At 40.1% G+C, this 23754-nt stretch overlaps 1 protein-coding gene across 1 annotated transcript in view; it reads left to right on the top strand.

Annotated features, from left to right (window-relative positions):
* The window catches only part of FRMPD4 (FERM and PDZ domain containing 4), a 206425-nt gene that overhangs the window by 78509 nt on the left and 104162 nt on the right, over nucleotides 1–23754 (top strand). The window contains exon 3 of the mRNA XM_068963327.1: nucleotides 21369–21529. Within this exon, the coding sequence (XP_068819428.1) occupies nucleotides 21369–21529 (161 nt within the window). The remainder of the gene's footprint in view (nucleotides 1–21368; nucleotides 21530–23754) is intronic.

The following is a 23754-nucleotide window of genomic DNA, read 5'->3' as shown; positions in this document are numbered from 1 at the left end:
ATTTTTTAAAGTGCCAGTAATCAACAATTGCATTTTGGTTCTTTTCCTAAACATATCTTTAATAGCTGTTCACATATCTGTAGAAAAAGACCCATTACTTGTCATGCAATTCTAAAGCCTGAAAGGAGCCTTGCAAAAGTGCAAAGTCACTTCAGTCCTATGTGACTCTTTGAGAACCCATAGACTGTAGCCCACTGGAGTAGGTTGCTATTTCCTACTCCAAGGGATCTTCCCGACTGAGGAATGGAACCCATGTGCCTTATGTCTCTTGCATTGGCAGATGGGTTCTTTACCACCAGCACCCATTTGCAAAAGTTTCTAGCCCTAATTCATAATCTGGATGTACAGCTTCTGTGTTCATCTAACTAGTTAAAGTCAAGTTGACTATATCAAGTTTAAACCTGAAACCACGGTTCTGAAATTTCAAATGGGGCATGGTACCAGTGAAGTTCTTTGTGAAACCCCATGAAATATTGGTAAATGAAACATAAAATAACTGAACAGGTATATTAAGTTTATATTTTCCAAATATTCTTTGCACACCAACTCTGTACTACTTACTGTGGCAGAAACTAAAAGTAAACAGATATTACACAGTCTTCAAGGAGTTCAGAATCCAGTTGTATTCAATTCTAAAATTGCCAAAAGGATGCATTTATCAGTGATTTACATGAAGAGATGCTGGATTAAAGCTTTGATTTTAAGTTCATTTCATCTGTTGACTGTTCTTGTCCTAAGTACCGGGGGAAGGTTACCATTGTCTTGTGTATGTATGGCTGAGTTCCTTTGCTGTTGACCAAAAGCTATCACAACATTGTTTGTTAATCATCTCTGCCCCAATACAAAATAAAGTTTTTTTTTAAAGTTGCCATTGTTTAATCTTAGTAGACCATTTGTGCTCTTCACCTGCCTTTGAACAGCAAGAGAAAGGATTCCTTCCAAATGTTAAATGAAGAAGGAAATTTAAGTGTTAATCTGTAAGGTGTCCCTAATGATAATTTAGAAAATTACTGTCTTTTGTTTTTGTAAATGTGGCAATTTCCCATATAGATCTAGATTCAGCAAATTATGGCCTTTGGGTCAAATATGACCCTCTACCCTTTTTTTATAAATAAAGTTTTATTGAAGCAGTTGTATGAATTCTTTATGACTGTCCAATGGCAGAGTTGAATAGTTGTGATGGAGACCATATGACCTGCAAAGTCTAAAATAGTTACTCTCTAGACCTTTACAGAAAAAAATCTTCCAATTCCTGATCTGAATAATATGCTTAAACTGTTATTTCTAGTATTACCAATTTTAGACCTTGTCTACTGTTACTTGAAGCACAAGCTGGAATCAAGATTGCAGGGAGGAATATCAATAACCTCAGATATGCAGATGACACCACCCTTATGGCAGAAAGCGAAGAGGAAAAAGAGCTTCTTGATGAAGTGAAAGAGGAGAGTGAAAAAGCTGGCTTAAAGCTCAACATACAGAAATGAAGATCATGGCATCTGGTCCCATCACTTCATGGAAAATAGATGGGGAAACAGTGGAAACAGTGTCAGACTTTATTTTTTGGGGCTCCAAAATCACTGCAGATGGTGACTGCAGCCATGAAATTAAAAGACACTCACTCCTTGGAAGAAAAGCCATGACAAACCTAGACAGCATATTGAAAGCAGGGACATTACTTTGCCAACAAAGGTCTGTCTAGATAAAGCTGTGTAGTCATGTATGGATGTAAGTTGGACCATAAAGAAAGCTGAGTGCCGAAAAATTAATGCTTTGAAGAAAACTCTTCAGAGTCCCTTAGACAGCAAGGAGATCAAACCAATCAATTCTAAAGGAAATCAGTCCTGACTATTCACTGGAAGGACTGATGCTGAAGCTGAAGCTCCAATACTTTGGCCACCTGATGCAAAGAGCCAAATTATTGGAAAAGATCCTGATGCTGGGAAAGACTGAAGACAGGAGGAGAAGGGGACGACAGAGGGTGAGATGGCTGGATGGCATCACCAACTCGATGGACATGAGTTTGAGCAAGCTCAGGAGTTGGTGATGGACAGGGAAGCCTGCTGTGCTGCAGTCCATGGGATTGCAAAGAGTGAGACACGATTGAGCCACTGAACTAAACTCACTGTTACATACTCTGCCAGATAAGAGCTGGATTGGTTGCACCATCCACCACCTCCTCCCACACCTCTTCCAGTATACATCTGTGACTTCCACTTATCTTTGTGGTTTTAATTGACTGATTAAACTTTTATTTCTTTTTCCTTATACTGAAAACAGCATGTTCTGATACTAGTAATTTTCACTTAGTATGTTGAAAATATAACTCATTCACCCTTCTTGCTTCCTGCTCCTAACCCTCTTTTTTGTTTTCCCTATTTTTTTTAATAATACAAAGTATGGAAACATGTATAATTACCCTGTAATAATTATTGAGTCTATTGGCCTTTATTTATAGGTTGAAACTAAACTTTAAAACTCAATGAAGTTTTAGTTTTGATTACTAAAAAACAATATTATTCAATGTATACCTAGTTATTGATGTTATATTGCCACTATTTTACTTTTTTTTTCCCCCAGCAGTCTCTGTTTTTCATTTCCCCTTTGCTTATCCTGCCTTAAATACTTTGTCCTTCTGAATAGTAGAACCAGATTTCTCAAACCACCCTCTTCTCAGGCAACTCCCACCTCAATTTCTCCTCCAGCTCTAATCTGGGTTTTTTACTTTCTTCTGTTGTGTTAGTCACTCAGTCGTGTTCGACTCTTTGTGATTCCCATGGACTATAGCCCAACAGGTTCCTCTGTCCATGGGATGCTCCAGGGAAGAATACTGGAGTGGATTGCCATGCCCTCCTCTATGATGCCTTCCTAGGCCACTGCAAAACTGTCTGTGACATGAGGGCTTATCTTATCCCAAGGGCTTCCCTGATAGCTCAGTTGGTAAAGAATCCGCCTATAATGTGGGAGGCCTGGATTCGATCCCTGACTTGGGAAGATCCCCTGGAGAAGGGAAAGTCTAACCACTCCAGCATTCTGGCCTGGAGAATTCCATGGATTATACACAGTCCATAGGGTTGCAAAGAGTCGGACATGACTGAGTGACTTTCACTTTCACTTTTCTTATCCCAGGTAGGAGCCATGGTTTTCTTGGTCTTTCTCTCTCCTGATTTTGTTGGAGCACATCCTCAGATAACTTGCTTAAAAAGATGTGTGGGAAGTAAACTTCCTATATCTTTGCGTGTCTGGAAATATTTTATTTTGTGTTCTCACTTGACATTGAAACCTAGGTTGAAAATGATTATCCCACAGAAGATTTAAGTCAAATTACATTGCCTTCCAGCCTCTAGTCCTGCAGTTAGATAATGATCTGGTTCTCATTCCTTTATCCTCAATGTATCTTTTCTCTTTATGGCTCTAAAGATAATTTCTTTATTCTTGCTGTATTAAAGTTTCATTGTGATGCATCCAGGTGTGAAGGTGATTTTATTGTCAGGCTAAGGGCTCTCAGGGTAAAATCTCAGGTCATTTAGCTTAGAAACTATTGAGATTCACTTATTTGACAATTCCTTTTCTCCCCCTTTTTTTTCTATTTTAGATTTTTTTTAACATTTTGAGAAGAGTTAACACTTTAGGAATTCTTATCAATTGTACATTGGATATTTTGAATTAATAATCTGCAATTGTTTTTCTTTTCTGTTGTCAATGCTTTGTCTTTTTGTTCAACTTTCTGTGATTTAAAAAAAAAATCATTCTTCAAGCATTCCATTAAATTAACTATGAAATTATATATTTAGTTTCCAAGAGAACTCTTTTATTCCCATATTTCTTTCTTCTTTTTCTCCCTAATACAATGCTGCAGTCCATATCCTTGGGTACATAGCTCTACCCAGTTATTATATAAGATATAAGCTTAGAAATGAGATTGCTAAGACACATATCATAAGCATTGAAATTTTCAAAACTTAGAATGACCCTTCAGAAACAGTTGTATACCACCTTACAGTTTGAGGGAAAATAAGTGGTAAATCATTGTTTTTAGTCATGTGCCTGATCATTTGCTTCCCAGGTGGCTTAGTGGTAAAGAATCCACCTGGCAGGAGACCTGGGTTTGATCCCTGGGTCGGGAAGATCCCCTGGAGAGGGGAATGGTAACCCACTCCAGCATCCTTGCCTGGAGAATCCCATGGATAGAGGAGCCCATGGGGTCACAAAGAGTCAGATGTGACTAAGGAGGCACACACACACACTGATTATGTACTTCACCATTTTTTTTAATTGGGTTACTTTTTTTTTTCTTAACTGTGCAAACTCTTTATTTCTTATGTATATTATATATTTTTTCTATATCTTGCAAATGTTTTCTTCCAGTGTGTTGTCTTACAAATTTATGTTTTCACCTCTTTAAATTACTATGTAGTTGAACCTGTTTGTCTTTTCCTTGGAGCTTCTAGATTTCACATTTTATTTAGAAATGCCCTTCCTACTCCAAGATTCTAAATATGGTCTTTAATTTTCTAGTACTTTCATATGCTGAATGTTACCACTCTCTTCCTCAGTGTCCTCAACTATGATTGATAAGAATACCTAAAGTTTGTTGTGAAAATAAATGTAGTAATACATGTATATCAATATAATTGAGAACAGTGTTTGGCAAGTTCAGTGCATGTCAGCAGCACCTGCTGCTATGATGGTACTGGTTCTTTTCTTTAGAGCCTAGTACAGTGCCTGATTTTAAAAATATGACTTAAAACTTAGGTAAATAAATTATTGAAGAGAATGGAAACCACTTGTGAGGAAGATAGATGATCATAAAGTTTTAAAGTCCTTTTTTAAAAGTAGGGAGGGATTGGGGCAAAATCTCCCAGAGTTTTATCTTGGGTCTTTGATTTCTTTCCCCTGTGGCTTGTGTGGCCCAGAAAATAAGTGTCACACTAATAAAGGTTGAAAGTAGCTTTCAGTTAAATTGAATTAAATGAATACTATTGTGACAAGTTAATTAGGCATGTATAAAATTGCTAAATATATGTCATTGAAAATGCCTATGTTCCATATTTTGTTAAACATCAATTATGATCATAAGAAATCTGCATCTAGTAAAATGGATACTGCTGACACATGTTAATTATTCTGGAAAATAATTGAGCTCTTTAAAAATTTCAATATGCCATTAAGCATGCATGGCCTCCGAAAGCTTGAGCTATTTTGAGCTTATTCCAGTGAATCTAACAATATAAAATGAAGTAAAATTTTCCCTAAAATTCTCTTACTGAGACAAAGGGAAATGCAAATTGCCATAGTAAAGGTCCATAAAATAAACTTGGCTTGCACTCCAGATGTTCGGGTAGGAATGTTCCCAAGTCCCAGTACCACCAGTCTGTGTGCAAGCAACACCGGAAATTAAAATGAAGCAATGAAGAGCTGTTTCCTTTGTCCACAAACGATGGTACAGCAGTTCTCAACAGTGGAACATACGAGTTTTAAAACAAGTGCCTTTAATCTATATGCTTTCCAACCCTCAACAGAGCTCTGCATTTATACCCACATAATGGCAAATGTTTATTCAAGTCATCAAATTATTTGTCATCAAGAATTGCTATTGCCTCCCATAAATGCTTCTCCATCTGGGAACTCAGATTCTCAAGAAAGTCACTGGGAATTAAGATGATTGACAGTCCCACCAGCGAGAGGGGGCTGCAAAGTACAAGATATATGAGGTTGACTGCCTGTTTCATCTCTTCAGCTCCCTCCCTGGATGTCTCCCACTGAGCCAGGGCTTTTCAAAATGTAATACTGAACCCTGTACCAGAATCACCTCGAATGCCTTTTAAAAATGTAGATTCCTCAATAATACTAGACTAACTGATGGAAAGAATTAAAGGATGATTTACATTATCATCTAAGTTGGGTCTGAAAAAATGAAATATTTTTGAGCATCGAAGTAGGTATCATGGAAAGATGGCTCAGGTGGTAAAGAATATGCCTTCAGTGCAGGAGGTGCAGGTTCGATCCCTGGGTCGGAAGGATCCCCTGGAGGAGGACATGGCAACTAACTCACTTCAATATTCTTGCCTGGAGAACCCCATGGACAGAGGAGCTTGGCAGGCTACAGTCCATGGGGACGCATAGAGTCAGACACAACTGAAGTGAATTAACTTGAGCCTGATCATAACACTGTTTCACATTCTTTATTTAGTTTAATATTTTTGTTTTGAAATGGAGTCAGGTGGTGGGAAAATCATTACCTTGGAAGATACTGATCATTTTACTCTCAGTGATTTTTCTCTTCTACCTACTGAAATGGAAAGCCTTCCTTGCTTGAATGGGTTCTGGGCAATGAAATCCTCTGGTTTCCTCCCAGTGTTTTCCAGATGAGGTTGAGCTTGCTCACTAGCACCTCTAGTCTAGCTGGAATGCAGTCCTGAAACCACAGGGCCACTCACCAACTGTCATGGAAGGACCATTGACACGATCTCAAGATCCATGCTCCTGGTTCCTACCCAGTAGCTCCAAAGTCAGGGCTGAGAATAAAAAAGCTTGGGCTTGCAGCTAAACTTTTTTCTAATGTGGCTGTACAAATGAAGTCTCCAGAAGTTCCCCTAGTGGTATTTGAAGTATTCTATAAACTTCTCTAAGAAATGGCAACCCACTCCAGTATTCTTGCCTGGAGAATCCTATGGACAAAGGAGCCTAGCAGGCTACAATCCATGTATTCACAAGAGTCAGACATGACTTAGCGACTAAACCACAATAGCCTTTTCTCAAATTCAATTCCCATTAACTTACACTCGCCCAGATCTCACACGGTTCATATTGATTATTGCCGAACAATGCATATCATTCTGAGTGTTCATTATGTGGCTACCTGCCTAGATTACCTATCTTTTAAATGTTTAATCAGCGGTAAATCTCAATCTAAGATTGAGTGGTCTTGGGGGTAATGCATATCCAGAGTTGGTGTGAGGCAAGGTTGAGAGCCACCAGCTCTGTTCAGCATCTCAATCAACTCAAGGATGTGACTTGACTGTTATTGCCTCTGACACTAGAGTGTCATTAACATAAAAGTCATCTCTTAAACACATTGAATTGAACTCAATTAAAGTAATTGATTACCAGTCTAGCTGTAGGGATTTTGCAGCTTTAAGGAAACTGACAAACATTTTACCCTTTTAGATCCTACAATTAGATTCACAAGACACAGTCAATAAGCATTTTGTAGGTGCTAAATTCATCGTCTTTAATGATGACAAAAATCTCTCTGAGTAGATGAACTGGATGTTGATAAAAGACTAATTGTTGAAATGGTTTTCTGTGGTGGTATTGACAAATAGAACTGAGTCCTTGTAGGATAAATTTGATCTTGAATTATTGGGACCTATTTTGGACATTAATTTAAACAAGCCCTAATAGATCCTTGATGTATTGCATCTCATTTGCTGAGGCTGAAAACATGACTGGAAAAATGTTTCAGTCTGAGTCCTTTTAAAATTTTGTGGTCCTTTGAACTATAGCCTTCAAAATGAATAATACTCTGATTCATTAATAAAATTAATAATATGTGTGTTCAAGTTAATATTTAAGAACTATGTTTATCTTATTTTCTAAGATTTCCTACTTTCGTCTCTTAGAATGTGGAGAGAATTTCAGGATTTTTATTCCCTCAACCCATTGCATACCAGATCCTAATTGTGTGATAGATTTTAGAGCCTCTGACCTTTCCAGGAAGGACATGCTCTTGCTTACATAAAGGTGTCTGACTGATACTGGGCAGCATTCTAACACGGCTTGTAGTTTTCCTCTGTAACCTCCTATCTCCTAGATGCTGTGCTGTCTCCTAAACATTCTCCCCCATTATCCAACAAGCAACACTTACAGCTGTCCCAACACCAGTTTCTTTTATGCCTCTATGGCTTTGCTTACTCTTCCCTCGGATGGGAGTATAATTCCGTTCCTGTTGGTAGTCACCACTTCATATCTATAGACTCATTTCATGGGTATCTTCTGTGTGAAGTCTTTCCTGGTCCCCATTCACTGCCCTTGAGGTACCCCGACCACCCTCATGAACTGTCCGCCTGAAGTATGGAGTGAACCCTTCCATCACATTTGCCTCTAGCAATCTCTTATGTATGCATGCATGCTAAACCGCTTCATTCGTGTTCGACTCTGTGACCCTATGGACTGTAGCCTGCCTGGCTTTTCTGTCCATGGGATTCTCCAGGCAAGAATACTAGAGTGGGTTGCCATGCCCTCCTCCAGGGATCTTCCCTACCCATGGATTGAACCCAGGTCTCCTGCACTGGCAGATGGATTCTTTGCCACTGAGCCATCAGGGAAGTCAGCAATCTGTTATACTCAAGTCTTTATCTATCTGGCTCCTCTTACAGGATTGGAATTTCTTTAATGGCTGTGAATTTCTTTGAAAGCATAAAACCAAGGAGAACTTCATAGTAAACTGATGCTCATGAAAGCTTTCTTAAATAAAGGCATTAATGCTTGATTAAAACAATGGCCTTGAGAGAACTCAAGGTCTCATTATGTAGCTATTTATTCTGCCTAGGATATTTTTCTCATTAGTACCTTCCAAGGTTAGTTCCCCACTTCATTCAAATCTCAGAAATAGCCTCCTTAGAGAGGCCTCCACTGCCATCTTGTTGAAACAATCCATTCTCTCTTTCATTCTCTATCCTACTGTATTTTTCTTCATAAAAACTACCAGCCTCTGACAGTACGTGATATATATAGTTCATATTTATTTGATTTTTATTGTCTCAGTCCTTTCATTGGTAGAGGTGTTAGCAATTTTTTTCTGTAAAGGACCAGATAGTAGTTATTTTAGATTTTGTGGGCCAGTCTCTGTCACAACTACTAAAGTCTGCCATGATAGCATGGAAACAGCTACAATGCATAAATAAATGGGTGTGACTGTGTTCCAATAAAACTTTATTTACTAAATCAGGCAGAAATCACATTTGGAACCCATGGACTATAGTTTGATGATGCCTGCACTGTAATATAAGCTTGTTGGTCTGAAACATAGCCATATCCTGGGTACAGTCAGGTAGAAAGCTTCTGTTAAATAGTTGTTGAATAAATGGTTGATAGATTTGATCCACCATAAATAACAAAAGAGACTGATTTTAACTGAATTTGAAAAGTCCTTCTGCCAACTTGAAGGAAAATTGTAGATGAAATCTTTAAATGAGCATATCAACTCTTCTAAAACATAAAAACATTAGTCAGGATCATCCAGCTCTCAAATTCAGTGATATTCTCTGTCTTGCAAATTTGACTCTATGTAATATGGACCAAAGATAAAAGTTTACTCAGAACACTTTGACAGAGAGACAAAGAGAGCATACCTCAAGATAAAAAGAGCTTGCATCTCAGTCAAATTAGGCAAATTGAAATGGATTCCACAGTGGTCAGCACATCAGTTCAGTGTCTTCATTGTCTTTAAAGGTTTATATGCAGAAAATATGTTTCATTCAGAAAGAACGTTCATTTCATAAGCAATTTTAGAAGGTTTTTTGTTTTTGTTTGTTTTTGAGAAGCACTGGTGTAAATACACATATGCCATCTTATAATTAAATATCAGTTGAATAATTGATCTCAAAGAAAGTGAAAGAAATAGAAGTCACTCCGTTGTGTCCAACTCTTTACGACCCCATGGACTGTAGCCTGCTTGGCTCCTTCATCCATGGGATTTTCCAGGCACGAATACTGGAATGGGTTGCCATTTCCTTCTCCAGGTGAATTTTCCTGACCCAGGGATCGAACCTGGGTCTCCTGCATTGCAGGCAGACTCTTTACCATCTGAGCCACCAGGGAATCCCCTACAATTGATCTCAATGCTTCTCTCACATCAGAGATGTTTATCATCTCACAGCTAAGAATCAAAAAAGCAGCTAGAATTACATTGATCACTGGAAGCCAGCACAAGGAGACTCCTTAATAGTGCCATCCCAGAGACAGAGTTTGTTTCCTGGGACTTACAAGGTTGCTTCATGGAAGAGAGAGGCTTGATGCATGGCTCTGGCAGGAAATGGATGGATGTGGGCTCAGATAAGGAAACTAACAAGTGTCATGGAGGCACCCAGGGAGTTGCAGCAGCTGGGACCTGTTACCATCACTAGGCTCAAGAGGCCTGCCATGGAGCATGGTATGATCTTGGAGCCATGCAAGGAGCCTGATATGACAGGAACAGTATTCAGAGTGGCTGAAGTCACTTCAGACCTGGACCAAACCAAGGAGAGAACAGGAGGGTGAAATACGCTGATCTCCTTGTCCTCCTCTTTGCTTTCCCCTACAGGCACCTCCATTGGTTGAAACCAATGGAAGCCAGAGAGCAGCAACCCACCTACTGCCTTCCGCAGGAGCAAGATCCCAACACATAGAGCTCACAGAAAAGGAGCCCGGCGTGGATCTAGGGGATGTGAGGCTGAGGTTCTGTTCCCTTGTAATGGGGCTTAGAACAAGGGGAATACAAGCAAACAAACCTAACCCAGAACAGAATAGATGTGTAACCCTGAGCAGTCAGGTAGTTTTATGTCTAAGAAAACTAAATGCTCTAAGTAGGGGGTAGGAATGATTATTTTAATGAAGAAAAGATTAAGAGGTCACAAGTTTTTAATTAACACAGGACTGTTGGCTTAAACCTTTGATTCTGTGATTTCCTTACCAGTGCCTTTTAACTTCCATCATAAGTTCTTAGTCATCAAAGTGAGCCCTTACCACTTAATCGCTTTTTGAAATCCTTTGTATAAAAATTAGAAAATCATGAAATTTATAAAGTGTGCCTAATCGTCTCTCTAAAAATATCTTTTATTAAAATTAATTCATGTTTTAAAATATTGTCTTAGATCAGGGTTTCTGTTATACACATTCTTATAGTTTGAATTTGAAAGAACCATGGGATTGTTTTCACTTTCTAAGTACAAACTTATAAAACAAATTTTCAAATATGCATAGATCACAAGGATATACAGCCACCCCTTGGGCTGGGGAGGGGGCCTCCTGTTTCTTCACCAACCCCCACATACTACACTAAAATATGGGTAGAATCTAGTTTGATGGAGACAAACTCTCAGACCTAAAGTGATGATTTTAACATGTTTGACAAAGGCTTAGCTCATTGTTATCAAGTCTTTTGTTCAAAAATATTTTTTCCTATGTATTAAAAAAAGAAAAGAATCCATCAAGAAGAAAAAGTCTGTCCAGCCATGCAATACTTCATGCTTTGTACGGAACGGATATCCATGACATCTTCAATTTGGGATGGTTAGATTTCCAAACCCCAAAGGGTTCAATCTAGTGAAGCCCAAAGCAAGAGCACATGCCAGAACCATCAACTTGTCTGTGCCTTAGGCACTCAAACCCAGGGCCACTCTGTCTCATGTTGGTGCCTGGGGTAGGATCCGATAAACTGGGAGGAAAGGCACCATTTCCCATCAGCAGCATTCCGACTTCCTTTTTTGGTTTCTAAGAATGCTGCTGAATATTTCTGAATGTGAGAGCCGGACTTTTCAAGAGCTGTGAGCAGCTTTGGGATATCGGTGATTCTGTCCATTCTGTTTGAGTATATAGAACACCTTTTACCTTTTCTTTTTTTTAATTAATTAATTTTAATTTCAGGCTAATTACTTTACAATATTGTATTGGTTTTGCCATACATTGACATGAATCTGCCATGGGTGTACATGTGTCCCCCATCCTGAACCCCCCTCCCACCTCCCTCCCCATCCCATCCCTTAGGGTCATCCCAGTGCACCAGCCCCAAGCACCCTGTCTCATGCATCAAACCTGGACTGGTAATCTGTTTCACATGTGAGAATATATATGTTTCAATGCTATTCTCTCAAATCATCGAGTATATAGAACACCTTTTAGAGCCACACAATAAGTCAGGAGCCCCCTAGATCATACAGAACAGAAATGTCCACATTTGTAGCTTTTGTATGCCTATTAGTAAAAAAAGTTTTAAACACATACCCCTTTAATATATATTCTTGTATTCATGTTATGTATATATAATATATATGTGGCTATAAAGAATAGATGTTAAAATGAGATGAAGACAAAATACACATTTTGATGACTTGCAATCATTTTTGCTACTACCACTGCATTAACAAGTATTTAATAATTTAAATGACAACAAAGTCATTCAGGGTGTTTGAGCATTTTGATTTACCGCTTCATTGGATAAATTTTGAAGGTTTGGCTACAAGTTCAGCCTATTTCTTTACTTGGTTTCAATCACTGTCAGTGGAGAAAAGAGGGAACTATAGAAACATAAGAAGAGACAAATGGACAAAGTGTCTCACCAGCTTGCTTATTAGATCAGGAAATACTGTTTTTCATTTCTGTCCATGCAAGGGATTTTGTTGAAATTCAGCTGGAAAGCTTCTATATTCCTTGATGTCCTTCAGCTGTTCTCACAAACAAAATGGAAGATGTTGCCATTTATCATATTTTCACAAATGAGTCCACTGAAATGCTTCATTTGGAGGTTTTTTAAACAGGTTAGAAAAATTCATATTCAGGTTTTCAAAGGCTGCTGTCCTATAGATACATATTTGCATAATTTTCAATAAAACAAGCACATAATGCTAGAATCATTTGCAAACATCTGTTTCCCTATATTCTTACCACAATCCAAGTTTCTTTTAAAAAATAAGCTACTTTCTCATTCATTATTATAATACCCCCTTTACTCTGAAGAAACAACTCTTTTAGTTCACTGTTACCAGGTAGTTACCCTCGAGTAGGACAAAAGATTTTCATAGTCACTCTATTGCACTTAATGGTTTTGTTTTGAAAGCAACCATATTGTTGACATGTTAAAGTACTTCACTTTCTTTGGCGCCAAAGCTTGCACTGAATTCTCTCAAACAGGCATTTATCCCTAAATTTACCCTGGAACCTTTGTTTTGTCATAGTCAAAGCTGCTACTCCATCATTTTATACTTATCTTTATTTGTCCCAGTGTCTCAGGATCCTGTAGGGTTCTACAGCCAGAGTATTTTTCTTGTTCAGAGTGTCTTTTATATTATCATATAAAATTTAGAATTCTCTTTGTTGAATTCTTCAAAAGAACTGTTGAGTTATCTTTATTTGATGGTATAAAATCTATAAATTAATTTGAAAAGAATTGATTTTTTTCATCTTTTGTATACCCTTTAAGGAAAAACCCCATTTTTTTTTTTCAAACCCTCCTAAAATTCTCTAACAAGTTTAAGTAAGGATTCTGGATTCTCTTGGCTTTTAAAGTACTATGTAAGTTTCCAAGCTTGACTAAACAGTTCTAAATCTTTAAATACTCCTGACATGTTGTGGGAATTGACTGACAGTGGCTTGTGAAATTGATTAGTGAAAGTTAAGTTCCCCTGAACTCATAATCTGCCTATATATTCATGAAGGCAAAAAGCCTGAGACTTACTGTGTTATGTGACCTGGAAACACATCATGTCTGGTTATCTGTGCTTATATTAAATTTTACTCACCTCCAGGGGTGGGATTTGTTTGGGCTCTTTTCATTCCAGAAGACAGAGGCTTGTCTGGATTTGTTTTTTTTTTTTAAAAAAAAAAGGAAGTGGGGGTTGTTGAATATAAAAATACATTATATCCTAAAAGACATGGAATCCCATGGATGTATGAGAATGGAAATGCAGAGTGGTAGAGCCTCCTAGCCTCATGAGAAGCAGCTCTAGGAGGTAGTTCCAGATTCAGAGAAGTTTTAGGACCCTCATTAGCAATACTTCCTGAATTTCCTAGCTTGACATCACTCCACAGTATGGTTTCTCTCCAATGGCATCACTTCTCTTTCAATTCTCCTTTCACCTTTCCCTCAAAGATGCTGTTTACTCACATAGCCAGTATAAATCTTATCCTTCAACTCATATGTATTGTCATATTAGCTTTCTGCTGATTGGCAATTCGAATATAATCACGTGGAATATTCAGAAGTCCCTGAAATCTCTGCAGAGCAGAAATTCCAGCAGGCCTTTTTGTGGTCTTCAGTCCTAAGATACTGTATTCCAAGCCTTCATGGTCCCCTGAAGTTCACTGACTCTGACATTTCTTTAGGCTCAGCCTATGGATCTTGGTGCTTTGCTAGACTTACCACCAAGCTAACTTTCCTGAACTTTCTGTCACCTCACAGGGGTCCTCTGCCCTTGACTCCTAACCCCAGTTGCTCAGACTTTAAGGAAACAAGTCAAGAGAGAGAGTTTCTGGTGTCAGCTTTTGCTCTGGGCCCTTGTAAATGCATCTTCCCTAAGGCAAGGAACTGAATGAAGGCTGTCTACCTTACTAGTTATGGAAGAGAAAAAACCTCAGTGAGAAGAAAGCAAAAATTCATTTCAGTGTGTTATTTTGCACACATCATCCTAATTTTGACTTACTGGACATATATCCTGGGGGTCTAATCTACCTCATGATCCCCTCTGAGTTGTGACCTATCAACTTCAATAATTCACACTTCTGCTTTCTTTTTCCTTCCTACTGACATTCGTATTCTGGGGAACTCTAGTTGGTCTGACTCAGCACTTTTGCTCAGAGCCTTTCTTATTAGGGCCCCTCACAGGTCACAACAGGGCTTCTGGAATGTTGGCTTGGGAGCCACCACTACTCAAGTCCAGTCAGAGATATGAGAAAGTCATGCAGAACAGAGCAGGAAGTGCCTGTGCCTGCATGTCAACTGGGATATTGAGGGGAGAAGTTTTCTTTGGAAGTGTCTGTAATGTTTGTAAAATGTAATATATTTAGCCATCAGTGGTATGGAGAATAGGGTTGGTAGAGAGAATCCTTTTTGAATGTGATATTTCAGAGTTTTTAAATACTACTGAAAATACCAACTACAGATAGTATGAGTGAACTTTTGGTGCATAACAAACATCCCCCAAAGTAGGTGTCATAAAACAATCATTATTTGTTACCCTTCATTCAGCTGGCTGATCTAGGCTGAGGGGCAGCTGTGTTTCACTTGGCTCCTCACTGAGGTTCCACTTCTGGTCTGTTCCACATGTGTCCATTCCAGAGCCCAAGCTGAAGGGGAGACAGAGACCTTGAGAATGTCTTCTCATGGTGACAAGAGAAAAGCAAGAGCTCATTTCCACCCACACAGGTGTGTTTTGTTTGTCATTCTGGGCTCAACCATGTGACACACTTTGGGCAATGAGATGTTAACAGAGTCAAGGGGTGGAGAAGTGTGTCATGCATCCAGTGAGAAGGCCCTGAAAAGCACTGTGGCATCCAGTGGCAAATCAAGAATGCCTCTGTCTCCACCCCATACTAGTGCTAGCTAGATGGGAATATTATATGTTGATGCTTAATGCTCTCATGGAATCACAGTTGCCCATCCCTGAAAGGTAACATGAACAATGACCTTCTCAATCACAACTGAGGCACGTGTGTTTATTTATACTCCTTTTCATTCCAGTCTTAACTTCCTAGGGATTCCACCTGCCGCCATCTTTCTATATTCTTTAACTCCTCACCAAACGTAATGGCTTTTAATTTTGCTTCTTCCAAGATCTTTCTGCTCAGCACGTATTCCAATAAAGGACCTCACTGGCTCTAATAAGTGAATGGAAAACTGAAATTACTGTATTAATGGGTTTTCTTATAGGGCACATTTTACTAGTCAAAGTAGTCCTTTGTGATACTTTGGATGTATCAGTCTTTTATTTCTGCTGAGGAAGAAAAGCTTCTTGAGTTCAAAGAAAGCCCTTTCCTTTTGTTTTGAGAAGTTAGGCAGCAGAATTCCTATCATTCCTTTTGAAATGAATCTGTCAAAGACAGGAAGATTGTTCATTTAATCTCAGTGGACACATTTTCCATCTCAGTTAATACACTATGGATTTTTAGGTCAGAGATGTCTAGCTTATTTGCGTGTGTTTTTTGGAGAAGATTGGGGCAGGGGCTGAAAGTTTGTGTAGCTCATCAGTTGTATTCCTCAAGGCTCAGCATCAGAATTCACTGAAGCATGTTCAGCAGGTAAAAAGATGTTGCTTTTTAAGCTCATTATAAAAAAACTCAAGCATCTTTATAAAAACTATTGCAGGGAGAGAGCCAAAAAATACTTGCATAACCCAAAGGGCAAAATGATGTTTCATGGGGAAACATTTTAGTGTGAATCCATTCTTACTGGAAAAGAGACAGGGGTTGATTATTTATAGATAATGTATTCTGAAAATATAACCTGTTTAGCAAGAAAATGATCATAACAGTGGAAGGTTATCCACTAAGTGCAAGCAAAACAAATAGAATTAAAAATAATAATAAGCAAAAGAGAAAATACTAGAACAGGCAGCAATCACAAAATACACACCTGCTTGTAAGTTTCAAACTTTATTGGGGTGGGGAAGTGTTAGGGACTGAGGGCAGATCCTCTGTGGGATGAAAGGGCCTGCTCCTACATCTCACTCATTCACTCCAAGGTCACTTAACAGTCTTTGAAACACAGAGGAGGAAAACTTACTAATCTTGATTCAGTTGCTAGAGGAGCCTAGATTTTCTTCTTCTGTATTCATGCACGTCGATGTATATTTGTGTTTACTGTCATTGCATTTGATACGATTCTTCAAATTGAAGGCCTCAGAGCTTACTTAGGATTTATGAGGCATCTCACTGAGCATTGGGCTATAGGCAATTGAAACATTGAGTTTGTTTTCATATTTTAAGATTGAATGAGTTCATAATGTCTGAAATCTATGCCTTTCTGTTTATTGCACTCCAGAGATGAAAATAACAGTGGATGCTTTTTGAGTGCTTCCCACATGTGAGAGAGTTTGCAAAGTGCTTGACGTTTGTTCATTCATTTAATTTTCACAGCGATCTGATGAGATTGTGTCCTTTATTATCACCTTTCTTATCCTTTATTATCCTCGATAAGGAAACTGAGGTACAGGATGATGAAGTTATTTGTCCACATGACACTGCTAGATAGTGGTAGGGCCAGGATTTGAACTCAGAGAGTCTGGTTCCAGAGGCTTATTCCCAGACTAGCATACCAGTTCCCTTATTGGCCCTATACCTGAGCATTTGTGTGTTTCCTGTAGCTCCTTAAAGAGTAAATGTCTCCTGCAATTTGGGTACATCAGGACTCAGGACCTGCATTAGATAACATGCTTATAGGTCCATCCTCACTGGGACCCTCCTATGTGTGCAGAAAGAATATTCCAAAGTAGGAGCCCAACCCTCCTCTGTCAAAGTGGCTTCCAAATATGTTAAAAGTCCAAGGACGTCTTGCCATATCTGCCCCCATCCTGTTCCAAGGCACCGTGATAATTTGTCAGGACTGATGCAGTGGGACCTGAAATGCCCTCCCTGCTCACTGGGGTGCCCTCAGTCTGTTCTCAGTATGGTATTTGGCACATCATCTCCATTCAGAACCTTCCAACCGCTTCCTCTTTTACTCAGAATGAAAGACAGAGTTCTTCTTAGAACCTGTGTCATCTTCGACCACTCATCAGTTCTTTACCACTCCCCTCACTGCCTCCACCTCCGTCGACCACTGGCTGCTCTCACTTGTCCTTAGGACCTTTGCACTGCTGAAATGTACCTCCTCCAATCATTTTCTGACGCCTCGTATAACTTGGCAATACCCTCACCCACCAGCGCTGTAGCCTTCCTGCATCATTTGTCTCCTTAGTGCTTATAATGACCTGATAAGCCATACGTCTTATCCATTAGTTTATTCCCTGTCTCTGCCCACTAAAGTAAACATATTTTTCATTCTGCTTTCATTCCTGTTGTGTCCCCAGAACTGAGAAGCCGGTGGGTGTACAATAAACATTTGTTAACGAAATGAATAAATGAATGCATTTTAGAGTTGTTTTGGAGAATTAAATGAGCTAACATATGGAAAGCATCTTGAGAAAAGGCTTAGCATGAAATTAGTGTTTAATAAATGTCAGATATTAATAAAATGATATTGTAGTACTTATTAAGTGAATGATGAATTAAAAATTGGAGACTTACTTCATCATGTAAGTGGAAAGAAGATAATCTTTCTAGAGATGCTGTAAATATTTTAACTTACATTTGCAGTGGATGCTATGGGAAGTTGTTAGGGACGTTAGTTGTGGCCCCTTTTCCTGTTATCTAGAAGGTACTAGAACATACCCTTCCTTGCACAGATGAATGATCCCTAAACATTGCTACACTTTGGAATCCCCTGGGAAATCTTTTTTGAAAAGTGATCCTGGCTTTCACCCTTAGGTATTCTCATATAGTTAGTCTAGGGTGAAACCTGGGCATTAGGGATTGTTAGTGCTCTCCAGATGATTCTACTATGCAGTAAAGTTTGGGCACCACTGCTGGAAGCTTCTCACAGTACTGGCAGCAACATGGGGACTCATCTTCCCCAGTCCCACTCTACACTTGGAACTGAGTTATGCCAGCCTGAATTTGATTCTCTGTAACACAGCTCCTATGACTATTAGAAAGCTACGTCACCTCTGCGACCTCTTCATCATTTAGAATATGTCTTCTGTGGATTGTGTTGCAAACTCGGAGCTCAGGGCCAAAGAATGTGGATTTCCTCTCCATTTTTTCCTTTCTTCCTTCTGGGGATAAAAGGAGAGATGCATTTCGAAAAATAGCTAGAGTACAGCACACTCATGTTACTGAACCCAAGCTTGAACCAATTGCCACACAACAGGCCAGTAAATCAAGGGACAAGTTTTGGGGACAAGGAATAGCAGCTTCATTGAGAAAGCTAGCAAACCAAGAAGATGGTGAACTGGTGTCCAGAAGTCCCATATTACCTGAGTTAGAATTCTTTTATACTAAAGGGAATAGGGGTGTGGCTGATTGTCACCAACTTCTTGGTGTCAGTATTCTTTCTTCTTACATAGGTCTGGTTACAATGTTCTTATAAACCTTCAGCAAGGCAATGTTCTTTTACAAAGGTGCAGAGGCGGCTTGACTAAGCAGAGACAACAGGGCACAAGGGTTAGAGCTAAAGATACAGATCCAACATGGAGTCGGGTTTGTTCTTCTCTCTTGTTACACTCTGAGATGGAGCCCTCTTACAGAGGACACAAGAGAACAGCACAGTGGCCACGCCCCCCCGGTAACCCCACTCACCCACAGGCACAAACAGCCACACCTGTTTCCGGCCTGGGAGACGAGTTATCAGAGCAAGGAATAACTTAAATCTGAAAGCTGGCAGAGCACCTCAAAAAACCACCTTCCCTCAGTCATAATTCAGGCTCCTTTTATGTCAGAAGGAGGGAGTGGGGCCCACTGTGGCACCGACCAATGGCTGAGCTGGGCCACTAAAGCCCCCTGCTTGACAGTTACTGCTGTTCCCTCACTTGGGGGAGGCGCTTACTGTGGAACCAACTGATAGCTGAGCGGGGCCACTAAAGTTCCCTGATTGACAGTTATGATTGTTCCCTCAGTTGGTGGAGGAGCTTACTGTGGAACCGACCAATAGCTGAGCAGGGCCACTAGCAGTCACTGGTTGACCTGTTGCTCACCCATGAAGTCTTGCTTGGGCCAGGGGCCCACTGTGGCTCCAGCCAGTGGCTGCAGGAGGCTGCTGTAGCTGGTGGCTGCCTTGCTGCCACTACATCTTGAGCACAAAGGTACAAGTCCAGCAAGGGACTGGGTCTGAAGAAATACCCAGATGCTCCAGCAATGTCCACCTCCAGCCCTCCGTGGAGGAGGGCCTGCCGGCGGCAGAGACCACGGTGACCAGGTAGAGGGTAGTAGACGAGCCCATCAACTAGGATTACTGTCGGAGGCAGCAGATGCCCCCGGAGCGGGCCAGTCTGGTGGCTAGGCATGGCTGTGAGCTGGGGGGTGCGGGAAGCAGCCCCTGCCTCAGTGGAGTGCAGGGCCGGCACCAGGGAGGGAAGGGACCATCTGCCTCAGGTACTGCTGTGGAGGCCACCACTCCAGTGAGACATTGGAGATAGCACCCAGCAAGGCCGGACTCATGGGCGTGTGATGCTACAGTCACACAGGACCCTGGACCGGGTTTCACCTTCTGCTGCCCTGAAGTTCTCAGTCCTGGTGGAAGGAGGGCCCCACGTTCTCCTTCTGCACTGTCCTTGCCAATGATGTAGCTGGTCGAGCACATGACGCTTAGAATCAGAAGACCTGATGTGAATGGCACCTGGCTTTACACCTGAGAAGAGTGTGATTCTGGCCCAGTTCCTCTTCCTCTTTGGGCATTTACAAAGAGGAGGTGGTGGGGTCCAACTCCTTCTATCAGTGGGCTTTGTGAAGATGAAAGGAGGTAACAGATGAGTGTCAGCACGTGACCCACAACGGGTTAGCTTGCGACTAACACTTCTCTTTTTGCTGGTGTTCCAGATCACCAACTGCTGGATCCAAAAGACATTTCCTTCCTTTCTGTTTCAAAGGGATTTTAAACTTCTATTTTCCTAGCCAGTGATATATGCCAAAAAGAGGGTTTTCACTGATTTTTCTCAACTCTTAAGAATTACACTGAAGGACCACAGTGTTCCTCCTTCTCTTTCCTTCTTGATTACATTTAAACAATACATTGTCCAGATGGTGTGTAGAGTAGCATCTTTTCAAGGTATTTTAAAATGATCTTTCCCTTATTGAAGAAGATTAGAGAGAGAAAAATTGAATTAAGTCTGTGTCACTGAAATAATCTTGGCTTACATATTTAAGGAGATTTCTAGTGTTCACACTAATAACTCTTCTCCAGTGAAGTCTGCCTTGGATGATGTGCATGAGTGAAGACTTACAGGAGCTGATTTTCGACCTGACTCTCTGGCACATGGGCCCTGAGTGACAATAAGCCACCATTCTCAGTTTCCTCCCTGTACAATGCAGATAATAATACCTGCTCTGTTCTCTCATGCTTAAGGTTGTTTTCTGGATCAAATGAGCTGTTTATGGAAGCATTTTGAAAATTTTTGAAGGCTGTACAGATTTCAAGTTTAGATTATCGATAAGCCTTCCAACGTTTAAGTGTTAACAAAAACATTTAAATCATTTGAATGTTTTTCTGGAATAGAAACACCAAGAGTCAATTCCTCAACTTTGAAAAGGGGGACTGTATTTGACACCAGGATAACACATTGCCACCCAAATGATCCCCATCACTTCAATTTCACTGGAGTCAGAAGCCATATGTGTTACCCACTAAAGGTCCAGAATATTCTGAGATTCTTTCTCAGCAGATCAGTTATACTTTGATAAAGAGTTGTCTTTTTGGGCAGATATGGGCCTGGGGTGCTCAAGGAAGAAGCATGGCAGTGCATCTCCCCACATCTTCCCTGCTCTCTCCCCAACAGAGAATAGACGGTTTTGCAGCTAGAGAAGGTGCTGTGACCTGAAACTCATACACTGATGCCTCGTCCCTCTTGTGTGTGCTTTGCCCACAGTCACATGACGCAAGCAATCCCATTTGATGACCCTCGGCTGGAGAGCTGCCCAGTCATCCCTCCAGCCCCACGGAGGGTGGAGATGAGGCGGGACCCTGTGCTGGGGTTTGGTTTCGTGGCAGGGAGTGAGAAGCCCGTGGTCGTCCGCTCAGTAACACCAGGTAAGCACCCAACCCCGCTGCTTGGTCTCCAGGACCTTTTGCCACTCCATGCCAGCACGACCACTGTTCCATTTCATAAGTTCCATACTGTTCCGTCTCAGTCTGTGAAGTATAGTTAAGTTTTCCCAGCACCTGGATAAAGCCAGACCAGCAGAGGTACAAAAATGGCTCTGCAAACGAGCTTTTAAACTTCCAAATCCATCATATTGCCAGACTTAGCAAAACACCAATCCATCATTTGTTACCATGGAGATGACCCACTTCTTAATGTATGAATGCATGTATTAAGAGGCAGGCATTGTGCTGTTTTCAGTCAGCTCTGGACAAACTTCTTACCAGAAAGTTATAGTTAAGTTTCTCTAGGATTTAGGTCTTTGGGGGTGGTTGCATTCTTTTACAAAAATGTACTCCCCTCTCTTCCCACTAGAGGCAGAAGATATTTCACTACCCCATAGCTGTTGGGTTGAACCAGATGATTGACTTTGGCCAGTGTCATATTAGATGATGACATAAAGATGACATAAACAAAGGCTTGGAATGTGCTTGCCTAGTTGAGCTCGTTTCTTGGGTTTCTGCCATAGACGTAAGAAGAGTTTCCCTGAAGCGGCTGCTACCCCTTCATCCTGAGCTCCTAGATGAACCTGTAAGGCAACCAGCCTGCAGCTGAGAGCTAAGTTACAGACTACCTTCAGTGTACAGCACAACTGCCCAGCTAACTTTGCCCTTGATCAGCCAATCCACAGTCATTCTAAAGACCCATAAGCATGAAAGGAAACCCTACTGAGTTTGGGGATGTCTTGTTATACTGTAAATGCTAACTGATGCAGTATGTGGCAAATCTCTTAAATTCTATCATAGGATCAGGGAATGAATGTACTTGGTCTCAGTCATTCTCAGTGTAGAGATGTCCCACTATCAACACAGTTGAATATAATGGACTGTGGTATCATTGTCTGATATGGGCTGCCTTTGCCTTTGCCAGAAACCATGCTCTTTCTATTATTTATTAATTATGTGTATTTATATGCTTATTTTAATGAACTTATACTGGATTTATTTTCAGACAAAAGGAAAGTATCTTCTATGCTGTTTTTCTCCAGTATTTTTCAAGTCAGTAACAGAGTTCAAACGGAAAATGCTGTAGTCAAGAGTGCAGACTCTGGCATCAGACTGCCTGGGTTTGGTGGACTTGAATCCTGCCTCTGCTCTTATTAGGTTGTTTTTAGCTTCCGTGTTAACTCCCCTCCATTTCAGTGTGATGTAACTTCTCTACATCCTTTGGATAAGGAGGACCATAGGGAGGGAACAAAATGCATTGGAAGGATGCCAGATTAATATCTGTTAATGTTAAACTATAAAATATTCGGCCAGTTGAGTCTGTCAGTTAGGGGGAATGAAAGCCAACTAGTGGGCTAGTATAGATCATTAAAGTGGATTTCATTTTTCCTCATTTTGACACAATATGGCCCAGAGCAAGGACTGCAGACACAGTTAACCTCTTTAGACTTGTGCAGAGAAGAGTAAGTTTCCCGTTCACTCCTACCACAGCTTCATCACACAGCTTCATACTTTGTCTGCTGACCTTTTTATCTTATTAGCTATAGATTATAGTTTTTGAACTCGATGCACTTGAGAATTTTATTTTCAAAATAAAAGAGATTTTTTGTATTTTATAATAATGAAATAATCCATATGCTCTTCTTAAAAAAAAATGTAGGTAGTAAGAGGATAAAGGTTTTTTAAAAATCACCTGAGTTCCAGCTACTGAGTGTTAACCATTATTAACATATACATGGAGAGCGTACATATAGTAAGACCATTCTGTTTATACTTTTGCATGTATTATGTATCATTCATATATAAACATATATATAGTACTATATGTATGTGTGTGTGTGTACACACACATTTTTTTCCTCAAAGGGGTCCCATTGGATATGCAATTTTGTCATAGGGGGACACTTTAACATCTCTGTGGAATTCTCCAATGTATATGTCCTCCTTAGTGCTAACTGGAGATTCGGGTTTGGTTTTTCATTTTCTTGTATTGACTTACTGTTCCTTTAGCCTCTTCCCTTCCTTGCCCTCAATTTTCCTACACTCTTACCTACTTTAAGACAATTTTGAGAAGAGTAGAAAAAGTGAAAACTAAAGTCAAAGAGCACTGTTTCCAGTCATTTTTAAGAATTAATGCAGTCATACAAGTCATATCTCTCATAAATATG

Source organism: Capricornis sumatraensis, chromosome X (assembly GCF_032405125.1).
Source record: "Capricornis sumatraensis isolate serow.1 chromosome X, serow.2, whole genome shotgun sequence".
Classification (NCBI taxonomy): domain Eukaryota; kingdom Metazoa; phylum Chordata; class Mammalia; order Artiodactyla; family Bovidae; genus Capricornis; species Capricornis sumatraensis.
This window is presented reverse-complemented; position numbering and strand designations above follow the sequence as displayed.